Source organism: Halichoerus grypus, chromosome 9 (assembly GCF_964656455.1).
Source record: "Halichoerus grypus chromosome 9, mHalGry1.hap1.1, whole genome shotgun sequence".
NCBI classification, from domain to species: Eukaryota; Metazoa; Chordata; class Mammalia; order Carnivora; family Phocidae; genus Halichoerus; species Halichoerus grypus.
The window spans coordinates 117,380,810-117,396,896 of NC_135720.1; the positions used below are offsets into that span (position 1 = coordinate 117,380,810).

The 16,087-nt window shown below is 53.8% G+C and overlaps 1 protein-coding gene across 6 annotated transcripts in view; it reads right to left on the reverse strand.

Annotated features, from left to right (window-relative positions):
• Nucleotides 1-4,181: 4,181 nt before the first annotated feature.
• Nucleotides 4,182-16,087, reverse strand: part of DDR1 (discoidin domain receptor tyrosine kinase 1) — a 50,210-nt gene continuing 38,304 nt past the window's right edge. For 3 of the 6 annotated variants that reach the window (XM_078055589.1, XM_036120433.2, XM_036120432.2), the window contains exons 2-18: nucleotides 15,466-15,607; nucleotides 15,274-15,376; nucleotides 14,842-15,070; nucleotides 13,319-13,466; nucleotides 12,978-13,086; nucleotides 12,337-12,523; nucleotides 11,985-12,231; nucleotides 11,369-11,464; nucleotides 11,105-11,256; nucleotides 10,034-10,199; nucleotides 8,869-8,979; nucleotides 7,503-7,747; nucleotides 7,202-7,329; nucleotides 6,723-6,941; nucleotides 6,012-6,246; nucleotides 5,305-5,454; nucleotides 4,182-5,190 (exon numbers count right to left, since the gene is read on the reverse strand). In XM_078055589.1, coding sequence (XP_077911715.1) covers nucleotides 5,050-5,190; nucleotides 5,305-5,454; nucleotides 6,012-6,246; nucleotides 6,723-6,941; nucleotides 7,202-7,329; nucleotides 7,503-7,747; nucleotides 8,869-8,979; nucleotides 10,034-10,199; nucleotides 11,105-11,256; nucleotides 11,369-11,464; nucleotides 11,985-12,231; nucleotides 12,337-12,523; nucleotides 12,978-13,086; nucleotides 13,319-13,466; nucleotides 14,842-15,070; nucleotides 15,274-15,376; nucleotides 15,466-15,565 — 2,766 coding nt within the window. In that variant the 5' untranslated portion in view covers nucleotides 15,566-15,607 and the 3' untranslated portion in view covers nucleotides 4,182-5,049. Of the gene's footprint in view, nucleotides 5,191-5,304; nucleotides 5,455-6,011; nucleotides 6,247-6,722; nucleotides 6,942-7,201; nucleotides 7,330-7,502; nucleotides 7,748-8,868; nucleotides 8,980-10,033; nucleotides 10,200-11,104; nucleotides 11,257-11,368; nucleotides 11,465-11,984; nucleotides 12,232-12,336; nucleotides 12,524-12,977; nucleotides 13,087-13,318; nucleotides 13,467-14,841; nucleotides 15,071-15,273; nucleotides 15,377-15,465; nucleotides 15,608-16,087 lie in introns of those variants that run through there. The other 3 variants (XM_078055590.1, XM_036120431.1, XM_036120434.1) reach the window with 3 other exon arrangements.

Genomic DNA, 16,087 nt, shown 5'->3' on the forward strand with positions numbered 1-16,087 from the left:
ATAAGCAAATGAAAAAGCTCTCGTCGCCAGTAATTAAGGAAAAGTAAATTAAAGAAACAGTAAAATATCTGATTAGCAAAAAAAAAAGGGGGGGGGGGCAATTGACAACCTGGATGTTGTCACCGCATAGGAGCATAAGTACTCATATACTTTTTTTGAAAGTCGACATAGTCACACCTTTTTAAGGGGGCTTTGGCAGTATGTACCAGTTATTTTAATGTAACTGCCGGTTGACCTACCAACTCCACCTTTAGAAATGTATCATACTGAAGTTCTCCCACATGGATACAGAGATATACATGCAAAGATATTTATAAGATATTATAAAGATATTTATGTGTGTCTGTTATTGTATTATGAAAACAATGGAAACAGCCGGAATGTCCATCATGGGGAGTTGGTTAGATAAAATGTGGGTCATTGCAACAATGTAGAATACTGGCAACACTTAGGACACTGCATAGTGGCTGAGCTATGTACAACCTATCACGAGGGGGAGAAAAGCAGATTACAAAATGGCATGCCTAGTTCAGTGCCATCTTTGTAAGAAGCTTTTATGTGTGTGTAAAACTGAAATAGGTCATATGCTTCATTTTGACAGGAGCAAGCAAAGGGAAGCTGGGGAGACCCTGCAGTGTAGAGAAAAATCTTTAAGGCTACCCTGTCCAGAATAGGAGCCATTAGCCACCTGTGGCTATTTAAATTTAAATTAACTAAAATTTTAAATTCAGTTCCTCAGCCACATTAGCTTCGTTTCAAGTACTCAGTAGTCACGTGTGGCTAGTGGCTACCTATTGGATCATGCAGATACAGACCGTTTCTATGATCAAAGATTCTCCTGCTTGAAGGGATGCAGTGAATGGGGGCAAGTTGTCTGATGTCAGGAACAGGCTGAGTTTCTGGAGCAGGATAATCAGCCTGGGCTCCTAGGAGCTTCCCGACATAGGATTATCCAACCTGTGATGGAGAGTTCATAACCTCTTCCCCTCAGGCACCATCCTGGAGAGAAAGAACAGAGAGCCAGGAGCCTACCAGCTGCTTCTCACCAGCTTTGCAGTTTCCTGGCTGTGTGGCCTTGAGCAAGTTGCTTAAAACACGTAAGTTTTCAGGCGCCTGGGTGGCTCATAGGTTAAGCGTCTGCCTTTGGCTCAGGTCATGATCTCAGAGTCCTGGGATCAGAGTCTCGCATTGGGCTCTGCTCAGCGGGATCTGCTTCTCCCTCTGCCCCTCCCCCTCCCACTCGTGCTCTCTCTCTTTCGCAAAAATAAAAATAAAATCCTTTAAAAAAGCCAATTAAGTTTTCTTTTCTGTGAAATGGCAAGAACTAACTATTTCATATGTTTTTTTTTTTTTTTAAGATTTTATTTATTTATTTGACAGAGAGAGACACAGCGAGAGCAGGAACACAAGCAGGGAGAGTGGGAGAGGGAGAAGCAGGCCTCCCGCTGAGCAGGGAGCCTGATGCGGGGCTCGATTCCAGGACCCCGGGATCATGACCTGAGCCGAAGGCAGATGCTCAACGACTGAGCCACCCAGGCGCCCTTATTTCATATGTTGTATTAAATAAGACATAATATGTAATAAGTATGGTCCTAGAACGTAGTAGGTGCTCAGTAAATACTGTTGTTATTCATTATTTTCTTAAAAAAAAAATCACGCCTCTAGTAACTACCACAAAGAAGAAAGTCCTGTACCTGAGAGCAGCAAGAGGGGGTTTGATCTGGTTGGCCAAGTTGGGGAAGATTGCTGAAGGACAAGCAGGACTTAGCAAGGCAAAGACAGCAGGGAGGGGAACAAGATTCTGCAAAGGCCATGGCAGGAGGGATTGTGGCCAGTTGCAGGAACTGAAAGCAGGCCAGTAGTGTATAAAGGACAGATTGGGGGAGGATGCTGAAGGAACGAGGGGGGCAAACGTGGTCAGGAAGATTTTGTTCTTTATTCTAAGGTCAACAGGAAGCCATTAAAGGATTTGAAATAAAGTAGTGGGGTCAGATTTATGTCTGGCTGCAGCTGAAAACAAATCAGAAAAGAGCAGGAATAGAACCTGGGAGACTACTGCAGTGGTCCGGGCAAGATGGAAGTAGCATGTGCCAGGATGGTGATGGAGATGAAGAGAAATGACAAATTTAAGGGAAATCTGGGAAGCAAGATCAGCAGAGCTTCATGATAGGCTGGTCTTGGAAGGTGAGGAGAGGGGAGAAGGGGTGTCAGGGATGCCCCCCAAATTTTTGGCATGTGAAGCTGAGTGGATGATGCCACCATTCACTGACTCAGGAACCCATGGAGGAGCAGGTTTGAATACTCTGAGACAAGTTCAAATGAACTCCAGGTGGTTGCATAGGTCTAGAGCTTTGGGAGTTCTCAGCTCACTGCCATTGAGTCTGTTGTTCACCATTCTGGGTTCTGGCCTCTAAACTCCTGACCCATCAACATGTGTCTTAAAACATGGGTCACACTGGGTATTTACTCCAAAGACACAGATGTAGTGAAAAGAAGGGCCATATGCACCCCAATGTTCATAGCAGCAATGTCCACAATAGCCAAACTGTGGAAAGAGCCGAGATGCCCTTCAACAGATGAATGGATAAAGAAGATGTGGTCCATATATACAATGGAATATTACTCAGCCATCAGAAAGGATGAATACCCAACTTTTACATCAACATGGATGGGACTGGAGGAGATTATGCTAAGTGAAATAAGTCAAGCAGAGAATGTCAATTATCATATGGTTTCACTTATTTGTGGAACATAAGGAATAGCATGGAGGACATTAGAAGGAAGGGAAAAATGAAGGGAGGGAAATCGGAGGGAGAGATGAACCATGAGCGACTATGGACCTGAGAAACAAACAGGGTTTTAGAGGGGAGGGGGGAGGGGGGATGGGTTAGCCCAGTGATGGGTATTAAGGAGGGCACGTACTGCATGGAGCACTGGGTGTTATATGAAAACAATGGATGGTGGATCACCACATCAAAAACTAATGATGTATTGTACGGTGACTAACATAACATAATAAAAATTTTTTAAAAAATTAAAAAAAAAAAAACATGGGTCACAGTGGTTGGACTCACATAGGATTCAGCAGGACTTTTAGATCTATGACCTGGATCCCAAGGGGTTTTTAATACAACAGATTACCTTTATTGGTATCCTCATTATCCAATTGGCTCATTTTGTGAATATCATCAGCCAAGACCCCAGGGTCTTTATTTCACGTGAACTTCCATCAAGATAGGTCTGCCTTTTCCAATACTTGCAAGTGATTTTTTCCCCCAACCAATTTAAACTCTGTTAAATGCTCCGTTGGTGGTTGTGTTTCATCCTTCCAAACCTCTGAAATAATTTAGGCTCTTGATTCTGGCTCCCATCCAACTAGCTCCCACCTATTGGGTCATCTGTACATCTGATCAGCCAAATCCAAGGATTCTCTGCCTGGGACTTCCAGACCCTTGAAGGGGGTCTTAGAATTAGGGCCCAAAAAATTTACAGCTCCATTTTTATTAACCTCTAACAGAAATTTAGCATGTCCTCCAAGTATGAATATGAGCAAAACCCCCAGTAGTATTAGCAGGGCCTGGGACTTGTCACTGAGACACCGCAGCTCTGTTTGTATCCACTACCTTTGTAGAAATCTCCGAGTATTGAGTATCTTTTATGCTTATTACTATTTGGAGATATTAGTAGTTATTACACCTCCTGCTAGATATTGTTATTAAATATATTTTAAAAACACATAGGTTACTGTGTGATTTTTTTTAACATTTTAGTAAACTCTTTCAATTGATCTCTTCTGTGATCATATGAGATATACACGTGTGTGTGTGTGTGTGTGTGTGTGTGTGTAACGCATTTTAAAACAATTCTGAGGAGGAATAAGTAGACCTTTCTAGTCTGCCAAAGGGATCCATGGGTCAAACAAGGTTAAGACATCTAGCCTAATTCAGCCCCCTCCAAGCTTCCTGCAGAGCTCCCACTGGAGTTGACAAAGTTCACACATTCATGTAGGACCTGAGGTCCCACAGGCAAGGGTCTGGCTTATAGACAGAACACTGTGCTGGGCAAGATACACAGTAGGAAATGGAATGGGGAGAAGAAAGGAGAAGAAAGGAAATGGAAATGAATTGGGAGCAGACACAGGAAGCAGATTTTACCAAAACCCCAAGAAACCCACTCACAGCTGTGGAAAACTCAACCTTTATTATTACCTGCCTAGTGCAGGATATTAAAATTGCATTGAGCTAGATCCATATATTAGTGTAAAAATCTGTGTCTCTCCCCCCAAAAATGTACAAACCCCAAGTGATTATAGAAAAACCAATATGGCAGCTACAACAGAGATGTCCAACCCCAAGGCCACAGGCCATTGCTCCCTCTTTCCCCCTAATCCCAGTATTTAATCCACAGAAACATACAGGTTTAGAGAAGTTCTAGCTACAACACAGCAGGTGGGAAGTGGGGATGGCTGGGGCTGGGGGACAGGGATCACCCCCAGGTCCAGTGTTTCAGAGGATGGAGGAGGGAGAAACCAAAGCCAAGGACAATTCCAGGAGTTAGCACAAGGGAACATCTTTCTCCCTTTCTTGTCCTCCTCATTCCCCAGATTCTCAGCCCGTGGGATCCAGTGTGCGACGGAAGGAGAGAGAGGCTGGGGAGGCCACAGCCTTCTCTCTAGTAACCAGTGTTGTCCAGTGGGGCCCAGGTGCTCCAATAGGCCTTATCCAGTGTCTGCCCTATATGTGCCCCCATCTTCCCCCCCCCACCAGGGATGGCCAGAAGAGGTCAGAGAGGATCCCATCCACAGGGCCAGCTGCGTGGGTGGCAGAGGCTTCGAAGAGAGGAGCAGGAAGGGGGCGTGAGAGTATGTCCCGGGAAGGGAAGGCGTCAGCTCCCTGGTAGGCCCAGCCCACATACGGTCACACTGCCTCTCCTTCAGAGGTGAAGGGGGGTCGGGACAGGGAATGGAGTGGGGGTGCCATTAAAATCCTCTTGTTTATTGCCTCTGGCTTTGCCTGAATCCTCCCTGAGGAAGGGGCAGCTCGGTGTGATTCACACCGTGTTGAGCGCATCTTCTGCCAGGAACCGATGTAGCTGGGAAAAAGGTGGTCGCTGCTCAGGCTCCCGGCTCCAGCACCGAAGCATCAGCTCATACAGGCCCAGCGGGCAGGCAGGGGGCCGAGAAAGGTACACCTGCATTAGACAGCGTGGACAAAAGGCAGGGAACAAATGTTCTTTAGTCCCCAAGATGATAGGCTCTGGCCCTCCCAGACCCACAACCCTAACTTCCCTCTCCTCTGCTCTGACCTGCCGGCCCTGGTCCCGGAAGAACTCCCCTGCATTCTCGATGACTTGCTCATCAGTGAGCTGCCCAAACGGCTGGGCCCGGCAGAGCATCAGCACCTCCCACAGGGTCACCCCAAAGGCCCACACGTCACTTGCAGTCGTAAACTTCCCCTGGTGTGTGGATAAAGCAACAAAGGCGGAGAAAGACATCAGGTAACACAGACCCTCCTCCCCTCCCCACAGGGAGCTCCACGTCCACTCAGCACTTTCCCGGCCCGACTCCCCCTGGCTGGTCCCCTCCCAGCAAGCCTGCTCCTCCCTCCTTCGGGCTCTGTCTTCTTTCTCAGGCTCCAGTCCTCTCCTTGACCTCTTCCCTCTTCTACCCCCCTTCCTCTCCACCCCGACCCTCATCTTCTGGTCCTGATTCTCTCCCAACTCCTGCCTTTTTATCTCTAGCCTCCTGTCTCCCCTAACCTCTCTTGCTCCCTGACTCCAGCCCTTGTACCCACTCTTGGCTCCTGGGCCCTTTCCCATCATACCATTCCTCCCTGCTTTCTCTGCTCCCTAGAGCCAGAGGGGACCTCACAGACCTCACGTCAGGGGTGAGGGACCTCACGTCAGGGGTGAGGGAACTGCAGCCCCGAAGGCAAGTGACTGACCGGGACCACGGAGCAGCCAGTGCACCCCTGCACGGCCCTGCCCCGCCCACCTCTCTCAGGGCCTCTCACCATGAGGATGCACTCCCAGGCCATCCACCGGATGGGCAGCACCGCCCGGCCCTGCACGCGGTAATAGTCCCCGGCATAGAGGTTCCGGCTCATGCCGAAGTCAGCGATTTTGATAGTGAAATTTTCCCCAACCAGGCAGTTCCTTGTGGCCAGGTCCCTATGCACAAAGTTGAGTGTGGCCAGATAGCGCATGCCCGAGGCAATCTGGGCCGCCACATGTAGCAGCATGGGGTAGCTGAGGAGGGAGCCAACAAGACAGGGTCACTGGGGGCTGTCCCAGACTCATCCCCACCTCACAGATTCCTAGGAGACAAGGTGGGGCCCACTCCCTGGGACCGGGCCACATCCACTCCTGGTGCAGAGATGGAATGCCCATGTACAGGCCAGGGGTAGGTGCCCACTCAACATTTGTTTGGCTCATCTGACCCAGGGAGCTGCTGCTTTGTTGTCTGAACTCAGGCAGTGAGGGTGAGAGAGAGCAGAGGGAGATTCCTGACAGAGGCCAGGTCCCTTCAGCACCCCCACTGTAGTAACTTCTGGCTTTTGCTCCTCAGGTCCCAGATGAACATGGCCATGTATTGCTCATCCCAGTCCCCACCCCCCTGAACCTCTACCTGCCTCCCCATCCCATGTTGGATCCAGGTTGCAGCAAGGGGAGAGGAACCCCCCCAGGGAGCTCTCAGGGAAGGGCCAGCCTGGGCAAGTGGGTACCTGATGGTGGGTCCCTGGGCAGCCTCCCCATCTCCGGGGGCCCCCTCAGCCACCTTGTCCTCTAGCTGGTGGGCACTGAGGAACTGGTTAAGGTCACCATTCTCCATGTAATCAGTAATCATGCAGAGGGGGTCATCCTGCACACACACGCCCAGGAGCCGGATGATGTTTGGGTCCTTTAGCCTCGACATGATCTTCACCTCCTTCAGGAAATCATTCCTAGGAAAGCAGGGAGGTGGCAGGGCTACTGAGGGGCTTAGCTGTACTTTCTCTCCTGCCCATGTAGACCAGTGCCCTAACCCCAGCAGACAAGCTGACTCACTAGTGACACTGAGACCTGGCTTGAGATCAGCCTGAGATGGAAACTTCCTTCCCCAGCCACTCCCGCCCTATTGGCCTCTACCATATTTCTCTCCTGATGGTTCCCCACTCTTCATGGCCTCCCTTCCCTATCCCCAGACACCATCCCTGGACCTCACCTGGCATTCTTGGTGGCATCTGGCCGTAGGATCTTGACAGCTACCAGCAAAGGGTGTCCCTTGCACACATTAAGGGGGAAATCAAGACTGACCAGATCTTGAGGGTTCTCTACCTCACACAGGTGCACCTGGGGAAAGAAGCTCATTTGTTAGAAAGTCACATGGTTCACTGAGGTCACAAGGTCAGCTGGGATAACACAGTCATGGATGACAGGTTCTGACCGATGGGGATGTATGGGCATGGCGTCAGAGCCCCAGACAGTCGAGACTCTACTGATAGCTGGGCAGGGATCCTCCTTACCTCCCCAAATTGGCCCTCGCCAAGCTTCTCCTTGAAGCGGAGCCGAGACCGAGGGAAATCCACTCTGGGAGGCCCATCCCCGGCAGCCCCTGGGGGCAGCGCGGGCACAGCATACGTGTTGCCCCCCGTGACGCCCTGCAGGGTGACAATGTCAGCCTCGGCATAATGGGGGACGCTGTTCTGGGGAGGTGGGGGCAGAAGTGGGGTACCCGGCTTCTCGGGCTCCATATAGTCCCCACTGCAGGCTGGAGGGGTGAGGGGAAAGAAGACAAGACGAGGCATCAGGAGCAGCCCCCGAGAGCCATGGTTCTCCACACCCTAGCCTCCCAAAGCCCCCTGTCTCCCAGTTGGGTGAGAGACTGGGTCTACCCTCCATCTTCTTGGTATTCTACCCTCCAACCTCAAACCAGAGAAGACGCTGGTATGAGATGAGAGTGAGCTGTTCCAGAATTTAAGGCAATGGAAATGGTTGAACAAAGAATATCATAAAGTCTGTTTTCTAGGGATCCCAGCACAGCCCAAGAGACCATGACAGAAGTCTTGACTGGAAGAGGAATTCCTCTACCCACCATCAGAAGAAGGATGGTGCCAGTCATCTGGTCACCCCCTACTTTCCAAACCCTTGTCCCACTCGCCGCTGGCCCCTCCTGCTCACTTGCCTGTTCTACCTACCCGCACCCCACCACACACACTATCAGCCTTGGTTCCTCCCTGCCGTGGTTACCCAAACCCTCCCTGACCCAACAGTCCAAGCTCAAAGACAAGCAGAGACGGGCACACAGAAAGGGGGAGAGGGGGACAGTTCCTCACAGCCAGGACAACAAGGAATCTACAGACAGAGGAGAGGAAGCAGAGCTGTCCCCTCTTAGCCCTGGGGAAGCAGCAACACTGAGAGAAGGCAACACCAAGGAGAAGAGGAGCAGACAGGAAGGGCAGGGTGTGAGCCTTCACCTCTGGGACTGCAGAGAGAGAGCGCATGGGGGGAGAGGGCAAGCACCCAGGGTGAGAGGCCCTCCTCCTCGCAGCTCTAGAGAGAGGGGAAACAAAGGAGGAGTTACAAGAGAACCTGGGGTCAGCACAGCAACCTCCTCTCTGGCTCTGGAGAGCAGAAAAGATGGGGTGGATGAGGAGGAGGAGGACAGAGCTGAGAACCAGTGAGCTTTCTGCTCCTCTGCTCAAGGGAAAGGCTTTAAGAAGGAACAAGCACAGCAGAGGATAGCTAAGGGCATAAGAGCTTCCTCCTTGGGAGCTCAGGAGAGCAAAAGAGGCCACAGCAGGGAGAGAGGGAGTGCAAGGTGTGAGGACTTTTCCCTGCCCCAGTAGAGGTATGGGGAGCCTGGAGGAGCCTAGAGGCAGAGGGGCTTACCCTGGGTGTTGGTGGGTTTGGCCCAGGCGGGTGTGGGGGGGCCGGGGCCCCGAGGGGGACGGGCGTAAGTGGCCAGAAGGAGGCGGTAGGCTGGATTGGAGAGCAGCAACGCTGTCGGGAGAAGGAGGGAGGGGAGACACGGGGAAGGGATGAGACTCAAGGCTAGACAGACAGGGAGACCTGGAACAGGGCAAGACCAGGGCTGATGGGAATGAATGTACTGAGAGACAGGGACAGGATAAAACAAGGATCTGGAGAGTGCTGGATAGCTGGATGAATAATGAATGAAGGGATGGACAGATGGATGGGTAGATGGGTGGATGATAAACGAATGGTTGAATGGATGGATGGATAGATGGATGGACAGATAGACAAATGCATGGATGAATATATATGGATGGCTGGATGGATGATAGATGAATGGTTGGATGGTGGATGGATGGATAGATGGATGGATGGAGAGATAAACAAATGGATGTTTGAATATATATGGATAGATGGATGATGGATGAGTGACTGGATGGTGGATGGATGGATGTACAGATGGATGAATGGGTGAATGGATGTATGAACATGGATGGATAATGGATGGATAGATGGATAGAAAGAGGACAGATGGTGGTGGGATGGATGGATGGACAGATAAATAGAAGATGGATGGGTGGTTGGATGGATGGATGATAGAAGGATGAATGGATGTATGGATATTTATGGATGGACGGATGATGGATAAAGGGTCAGATGGTGGATAGAGGAATGGATGGACAGATGGATGAATGGATGTTATTAATACGGATAGAAGGATGGATAATGGATGGATGGATGGATGGATGGATGGATAGATTGATGAATGGAATGAACATGGCAAGTCTCGAGAAAGGGGAGGGGCCAGGAAGACACAACGAGAGGGCACAACAAAGAAGAGAGAGATGTGTATGGGACACAGAGACAGGGATTAGGGGTAATACACGGAAAATTCTTGAGAGAAATTATATGGTAGGGACATGGGAGTGATATAAAGTGTGGTGACTAAGGACACAGAAATAAGGAAATGAATTGAAATTGGAAAGACAGGAAAAGAAGAGAATGGAAACAGAGAGGAAAAGGGATACAATAAGAAAATAAGCAGAGAATGGAGGTGGGACTAGAACAAGGCAGGTCTTACCAGAGCTGTTGGGGACACTGGGAGCAGAGTGGGGCGGATTCCCACGAGGGCGGGGTTCCTGGTAAGGGGGTGGCTCAAGAGGGCCTGGGCGGTTGTTGATGAGGATGGTGTCCCCAGGGACAGACAGATGGACTGTCAACTCCTCTTCTAATACCCGGCGCTCGGCCTTGTCATGGGAATGGGAATGTTAACTGCACATGATTCCAGCTCATTAAATGCCAAGTCCCCCTTCTCCCCTTCAGTCCCCACAACAGTCGCATAGTGGTATCTACTGTTAACTCTGTTTCACAGGTAAAGAAACAGAGGTTCAAGAGCATGTAGGTGAGTCCCCCGATGTCCCACAATGGGATTCCAACCCAAATCTGACCAGATAGTTCTAGAATCATCAACCTTCATGCATCTCACCACCACCCAACCCTCGCCAGGAAGGCAAGGGCTTGGAGTGTGCCTGGCTTCTTCCTCTATAGCTCCTCTCTGCCCCTCTAGCTCCACTCTCCCCGCTTCCCATGTGGCTTCTGCCCCAAGAGGTTGACCAGTGTGGACTGAATCAACAGGCTCCGTTTGGGTTGGCCGGAGAGGAGTGTGTTGGGCAGGCGGGGAGTAAGGTCAGAGTGATTAGTCTCCCAGCCCCTCCCTGAGAGGTGGACTCAGGCTAACTGTATCCCTGAAGCCAAGTCCACTGCTCTTCTCAAGGAGCCTTTCCCCAGACCCACTCCAGGTTCTGGTAACTTCCCTCCTCTCATCTTGCATGCCCACGGCCCACGGTTGGTAACAGTTCTGTGGGAATTGCACTACTCTTCGCGATTTCCATAAGGCTGCCCGCTCCGTTGCAACCTGTCACTTTCCTAAGCCCGCCTCTGATTATTCTAATTACACTGTGTTCTGTGGTCCCCGCAGGACCCAAACTGACGCAGGCGCCCCCACACACATTGGCGTCGGCCTGGCCTCACTCCCCACACCCGCCCCCCCGCCTGCCCCCGCCCAGGCCCCGCCCAGGCCCCGCCTGCCCCCGCCCAGGCCCCGCCTCTCCCGCCCAGGCACCCCCCCCGCCCCCGCCCCCGCCCCGCGCACCTTGCTGAGGAGCCTTCGCCAGTGCAGCCGCCACAGCATGAGGGCGATGATGAGCAGGAGCAGCAGGATGATGGCCACCAGGCAGCCGATGAGGATGGCAGTTGGGCTCCCCTCAGCCTTGGCCACGGGCTGCTGGCCTCGGGGCTCCAGCTCTGGCAGGGACAGGGGAGTCAGAACCGCAGGAGGCTTCCCACCCTGGGGGGCCCCAGGGACGAATGGCAGCACAGGCCCCACTGGTCTGGGAGGAGGCCCCGGGCTGCTCACCCAAGCTGCTGAAGTTGGTGGGAGGTGGGCCAGGTGGCCACCAGGGAGCCGGCGGAAAGGTGCCCCCCAGGGCTGGAGAGGAGTCATTCACAACATCTGTTGGGAAGGATGAGAAGAAAGGAGGGAGTCAGATAGGGAAGAGGGACCAAAGGGAAGCTACTTGCAGGAGACCTATGGAATTCTACCACCAGGAGCAGGGGTGATACTCAGTGTGTGTACCAGTCCATCTGAAGGGGAGGGGCCGGGCTGGTGTGGATATCAACGTTTTTAGTTGCCGGACTGTGAGGAGATACAGGATTCCCACGGAGAGAGCCCCAGGTGGGGATCTGGGGTATCAGGAGGCTGGAGAAGAGGCTATTCCTCAACCAGCACAGAGTACTTCAGGATTTTTACAGCCGACACTGTCCTACTGGCTCAGTATCAGTCATGAGTGAAGGGCTCATAAAGCAAGACAGGGATGGGGAAAGGAGTAGGGAGGCGTTCTGATTATTCAGGGCATCCCTGATTGGGAAGTCTCACGAGTGATAGATAGATCTGGTGCCAGGAGTGGATACTTTGGCATCCTGCGGGTTGGCAATCCCAGAGGCTGAGGATTGGGCATAGACCAGGGGCTTACCAGAGATGAAGGAGATTTCGCTGAAGAGTAACCAAGGCCCAGCAAAGAGGAAGCGGCACTGCAGAAAGCGGCCCACGCGGCCGCCCAGGGGCACGGACACAGCCCGGGCTCTGGGGTCCCCCAGGCTGCCCCCCAGGGCGTGGCGCACAGGCTCCCCCTCCCAGGCCATGGCAGGGCCCCGCTTGAAGCGACATTCCACCCCACCAGGCAGGCGGGCTCCCAGGGTGTGCATGTTGTTACAGTGGACCTGGGGGGGGGGAAGGGAGGATGGAACACAGGGTCAAGGCCAGGAGAGCCCAGGTGAGCACCCCAGGAGCAACCACCCTGGTCTCAGAAGAGCCGATGCGCTTACCTGCATGGCCTGGAAAGCCCTCAGCCGGTCAAACTCAAACTCCATCTCCACGTAGCCACCTGGGAAGCTGTGGTTGCTCCACCCCACGTAGTCGTAGCCTGGCCAGACCCGCAGCTCCTGGCTCTTCCTGAAGTCATCCAGCCCCACCACACCATCTGCCAGCTGACCCAGACCTCCGTACAGCAGCCTGGAGAGCAGGGGAGCAGAGGAAGCGGAGGGTGGGAGAGAAGGGAGCGCCACCCTTCCATGTGCTCTGCCACCCCCAGCCTAGACCTCCTGCCCCAACCCCCAGTGGCTCTCTCTTTCCCACCCCCAAGGACTAGCTCGGTCCTTTGCGGCTGCAGGCTGCAGGAAGGCACCGCCTCTAGGGAGCACCATGCAACCTATGGTGTGTACATTTACCGTGATAGTTTCCAACAGATGTGTCTTAGCAAAGGCGTGCCTTTTTCGAATTCGCACCAAGTGTCACATGAGCTAGTAGTCACCTTGCTACCCTTCAATCCTGATCCTATGTCTCCAAGGCCCCACCTAACCCATCCCTCTCCCCAGTTCTTGCATCTCACTGCCCAGGCCCCTGACCCCACCCACTACACTCTTCCTCCCACCCCAGGCTCAGGCCCTGCAGGGCCGGCCTCTCTTACCCGCCAACAGCGTGTGTAGTGTGTCCATCGTAGGTGGAATCATTGAGGTGCACCGCCTCAGATAAGTACATCGTCTGCCCCACGGGGGCCATGTAAGACAGGAGTCCGTCTGGGGTGGGGTAGGAGGAGGGGTGTTCTAGGCAGGAAGCCTCCCTCCCGCTCCCTTGCATCAGTCCCCTCTTGTGTCCCCAGACAGGCCCATGGGCATGGAGGAGACCAAGTTGGCCAGGCACCCCCTCACTCAGAGTGAGAGCTTCTCAACAGGAGAAAGAGGATCCTGGAGGCCCTTCTCCCCCGGCCCCAGCCCAGGAAGCGAATTCTCGGGGGTCTGAATGACTCACCCTTCCAGAGGCAGCCATAGAGCTCCACCCGCAGACAGACACTCATGACCCGGTCAGCCCGGGGGTAAAAGCGAACCAGCCGAGCCACCATGGGGGGTCCAAGGTCCTTCAGCACCACTCCCCCAGGGTCCTCATTACCTAAAATCACCTGTGGCCCAGGAAACAGGGTGGGTGAGTGGGAAAGGCTCCGGGTTGGACCTCACTCCCCAGTCAGCCGCTGTCCCCAGGCCCAGCACACAGTGGCCCAAGGAGACTCATGAAGGCTGGTGCTGAGCATACAGGGCTATGGGGTACAGCCAGGCATTTCTAAAATGAGGGGCTGCAGCAAAGACCTCCAACACATCTCTCAGCCTGCCGGTCTGTCCTCAGCCTCCAGTCAGCCTCGAGCGCCGCCTGTCTCCATTTGTCTCTAAGCCACGCACCCCGCCGTGCGCGGATTCTACCCAGTCCTCACGGCTCCGCACCTGTGCTGCGAACTTCCCCTCTCCCCTCACCCCATCCTCTGTTCGCTCAGCCGGCATTGGTTGAGTGCCCACCCCGTGCCAGCCACGTGCATTCTCAGTGGCAAGCCTCCCGCCCTCCCCCTTCCCCATGCCGCACCGAGAAAAACCACTGTGAAGAGCCAGAGGCAGGGTGTGGGGCTGAAGCAGGGAGAGGCGGGCACTCTGAGGGGGTGACATCTAGAGGAGAACTGAGTGGAAGGAGAACCTGGGGACATCTGGGGGAGAAGCTCTCCAGGCACAGAGACCAGCAAGCAAAAATGTCCTAAAGCTGTGGGACGAACCCTTGCTTGTTCCAGGGACAGCAAGAAAGCCAGTGGGCCCAAGTGGAGCGAGAATATAGGAAAGAGGAGTACGGGAGGCGGACAAGAGCCAGGCCAGGCTAAGCTTCCGCACCCCGGAAGGAGCTTAGCTCTTGTTCCGGCAGAGTGGGAAGCCGGTGGAGGGTTATGGGCCTGGTGTGCCTCATCTGATTTGCATTTTCTCAGGTACAGTGGATGTAGCCTCCAGGTGGAGATACTTCAGGTGGAAACAGACAGGAGCAGGGAGAACAGTCTGGAGGCCAGCATGTTCATCTAAGCTGGGGATGGTGTGGGCGTGGCCTCGGGTGGTAGAGGTGGCGGTGGTGAGAAGGGGCTGGATTCAGGAAATGTGGAGGTAGAACAGACTGCCCTTGCTGGTGCTTTGGAAGTAGGGAGTGAGAGACCAGAGGAATCGGTGATATCATCCTAGCTTGTGGCCTGAGCAACTGGTCTGAGCTGGGGGAGGAGCAGGTTTGGGGTTGGAATGGGATTCAAATTCAGCTTGGGAAGTTTATGGTAGGTTTGAGACGCCCTTTAGACATCCAGGTGTAAACGCCCAGAAGGTGGTCATGTTTGCAACACGACATGGAGCTCAAGAGAGAGGCTTGGGCTAGAGAGGGTATAAATTGGGAAAGTCATCGCTGGATAGGTGGCATTTACAGTGTAGCTGGGGACAAGAGGAGAGTCAACCTTCCCTGGGGGCTGCCCACGCCAGCCTCACCTCCTGACCCCAGCGGTCCCTCCAGTCCATCCAGCGGTGGCCGTCCCTGGAGTAACGCAACCGGTAGCTGGGGGAGAACTCCTTGCCCAGGCCTCCCGCGTGCCGCCCCTGGGTGCCCACCAAAGCCACCAGGTGCAGCCGCCGCAGATCCACCTGCAGGTACTCCTCCTCCTTTGGAAAGACCGGCCCTGCAGGGCACCATGCCCCATCCCCGTCGCTGCTCTCCAGCCTGGGGGGGCGGGTGGCAAGAGGTCACAAAGAACATCTGGTCTGCCTCTGTCTCTAGTATTTACAGCCCCTCACGATGGGGGGTGGGGTTGCATTGGCACTGGCCCTCCCAGAAGCCCCTGGGCTTGGGCAGAGGACTTGGAAGGGCAGGAAGAGGCCCCACAGGAGCCCCCTCCAGAGTGGCCCCCCAGGTGTGCCAGTTACCTGCTGTGGCGAGCCGCAGTGGAGTCTGACCAAGAGCTGGAGGCAGAGATGTCCCCATCTGGAATGGTCCTGTCCTGCATGCCCAGGGCATAGCGGCACTTGGCTGGGTGAACACAGGCATACGGAGGGTCAAGGCCCCTGGCTCTGTCTCCCAAGCCCCATCCTCAGGGACCCAGGAGCCAGTCTTCTCACCAGGGTCAAAATGTCCCTTCATATCAGCATGTCCAGTTGCCACCAAGAGCAGCGGCGGCAGCAGCAGCAGCGGTAGGGAACAGAGGGCCCCTGGCCCCATAGCTCCTGACTCCTCAGGCCTAAGGGGGCGGGGGCAGCATCTCTGCAGGGGAGCAAACAAGTGGTAGGGTAAGTGAAAGGGCAGTCCAGGGGCCCGAGTCACAGCCAACAACCGACGGGCAGAATGGGCTGCTTTGGGAAGAACAGGAGTAAAGTGAAAACAGCAATAGTCGCTTAACAGCGTCGGCTATATTGTTAGAATGCTCGCCATGGGCCAGATGCTGGGCTAAACTCTGGTACCCACCCCACCTACAATCCCAGAATGCTAAGAGAAGTGGGGGACCCCAGGGCTTTCCAATCTCACTGTCCTCTAGCCCCACTAAGCCCAGTGTGACCCCTGGACGAGCAGCCCCGGCACCACGCGGGCACCTGGGAGACAGGCAGAACCTCATCCCTCCCCTAGATCTGCAGAATCAGCATCTGCATTTTAACACAATCCCCAGGTGATCTGTGCCCATGAAAATTTGGGAATCCCTGCTCTTCACTGGGGCCCAGTGGCACGCACTACCTAAAACCATTCCAA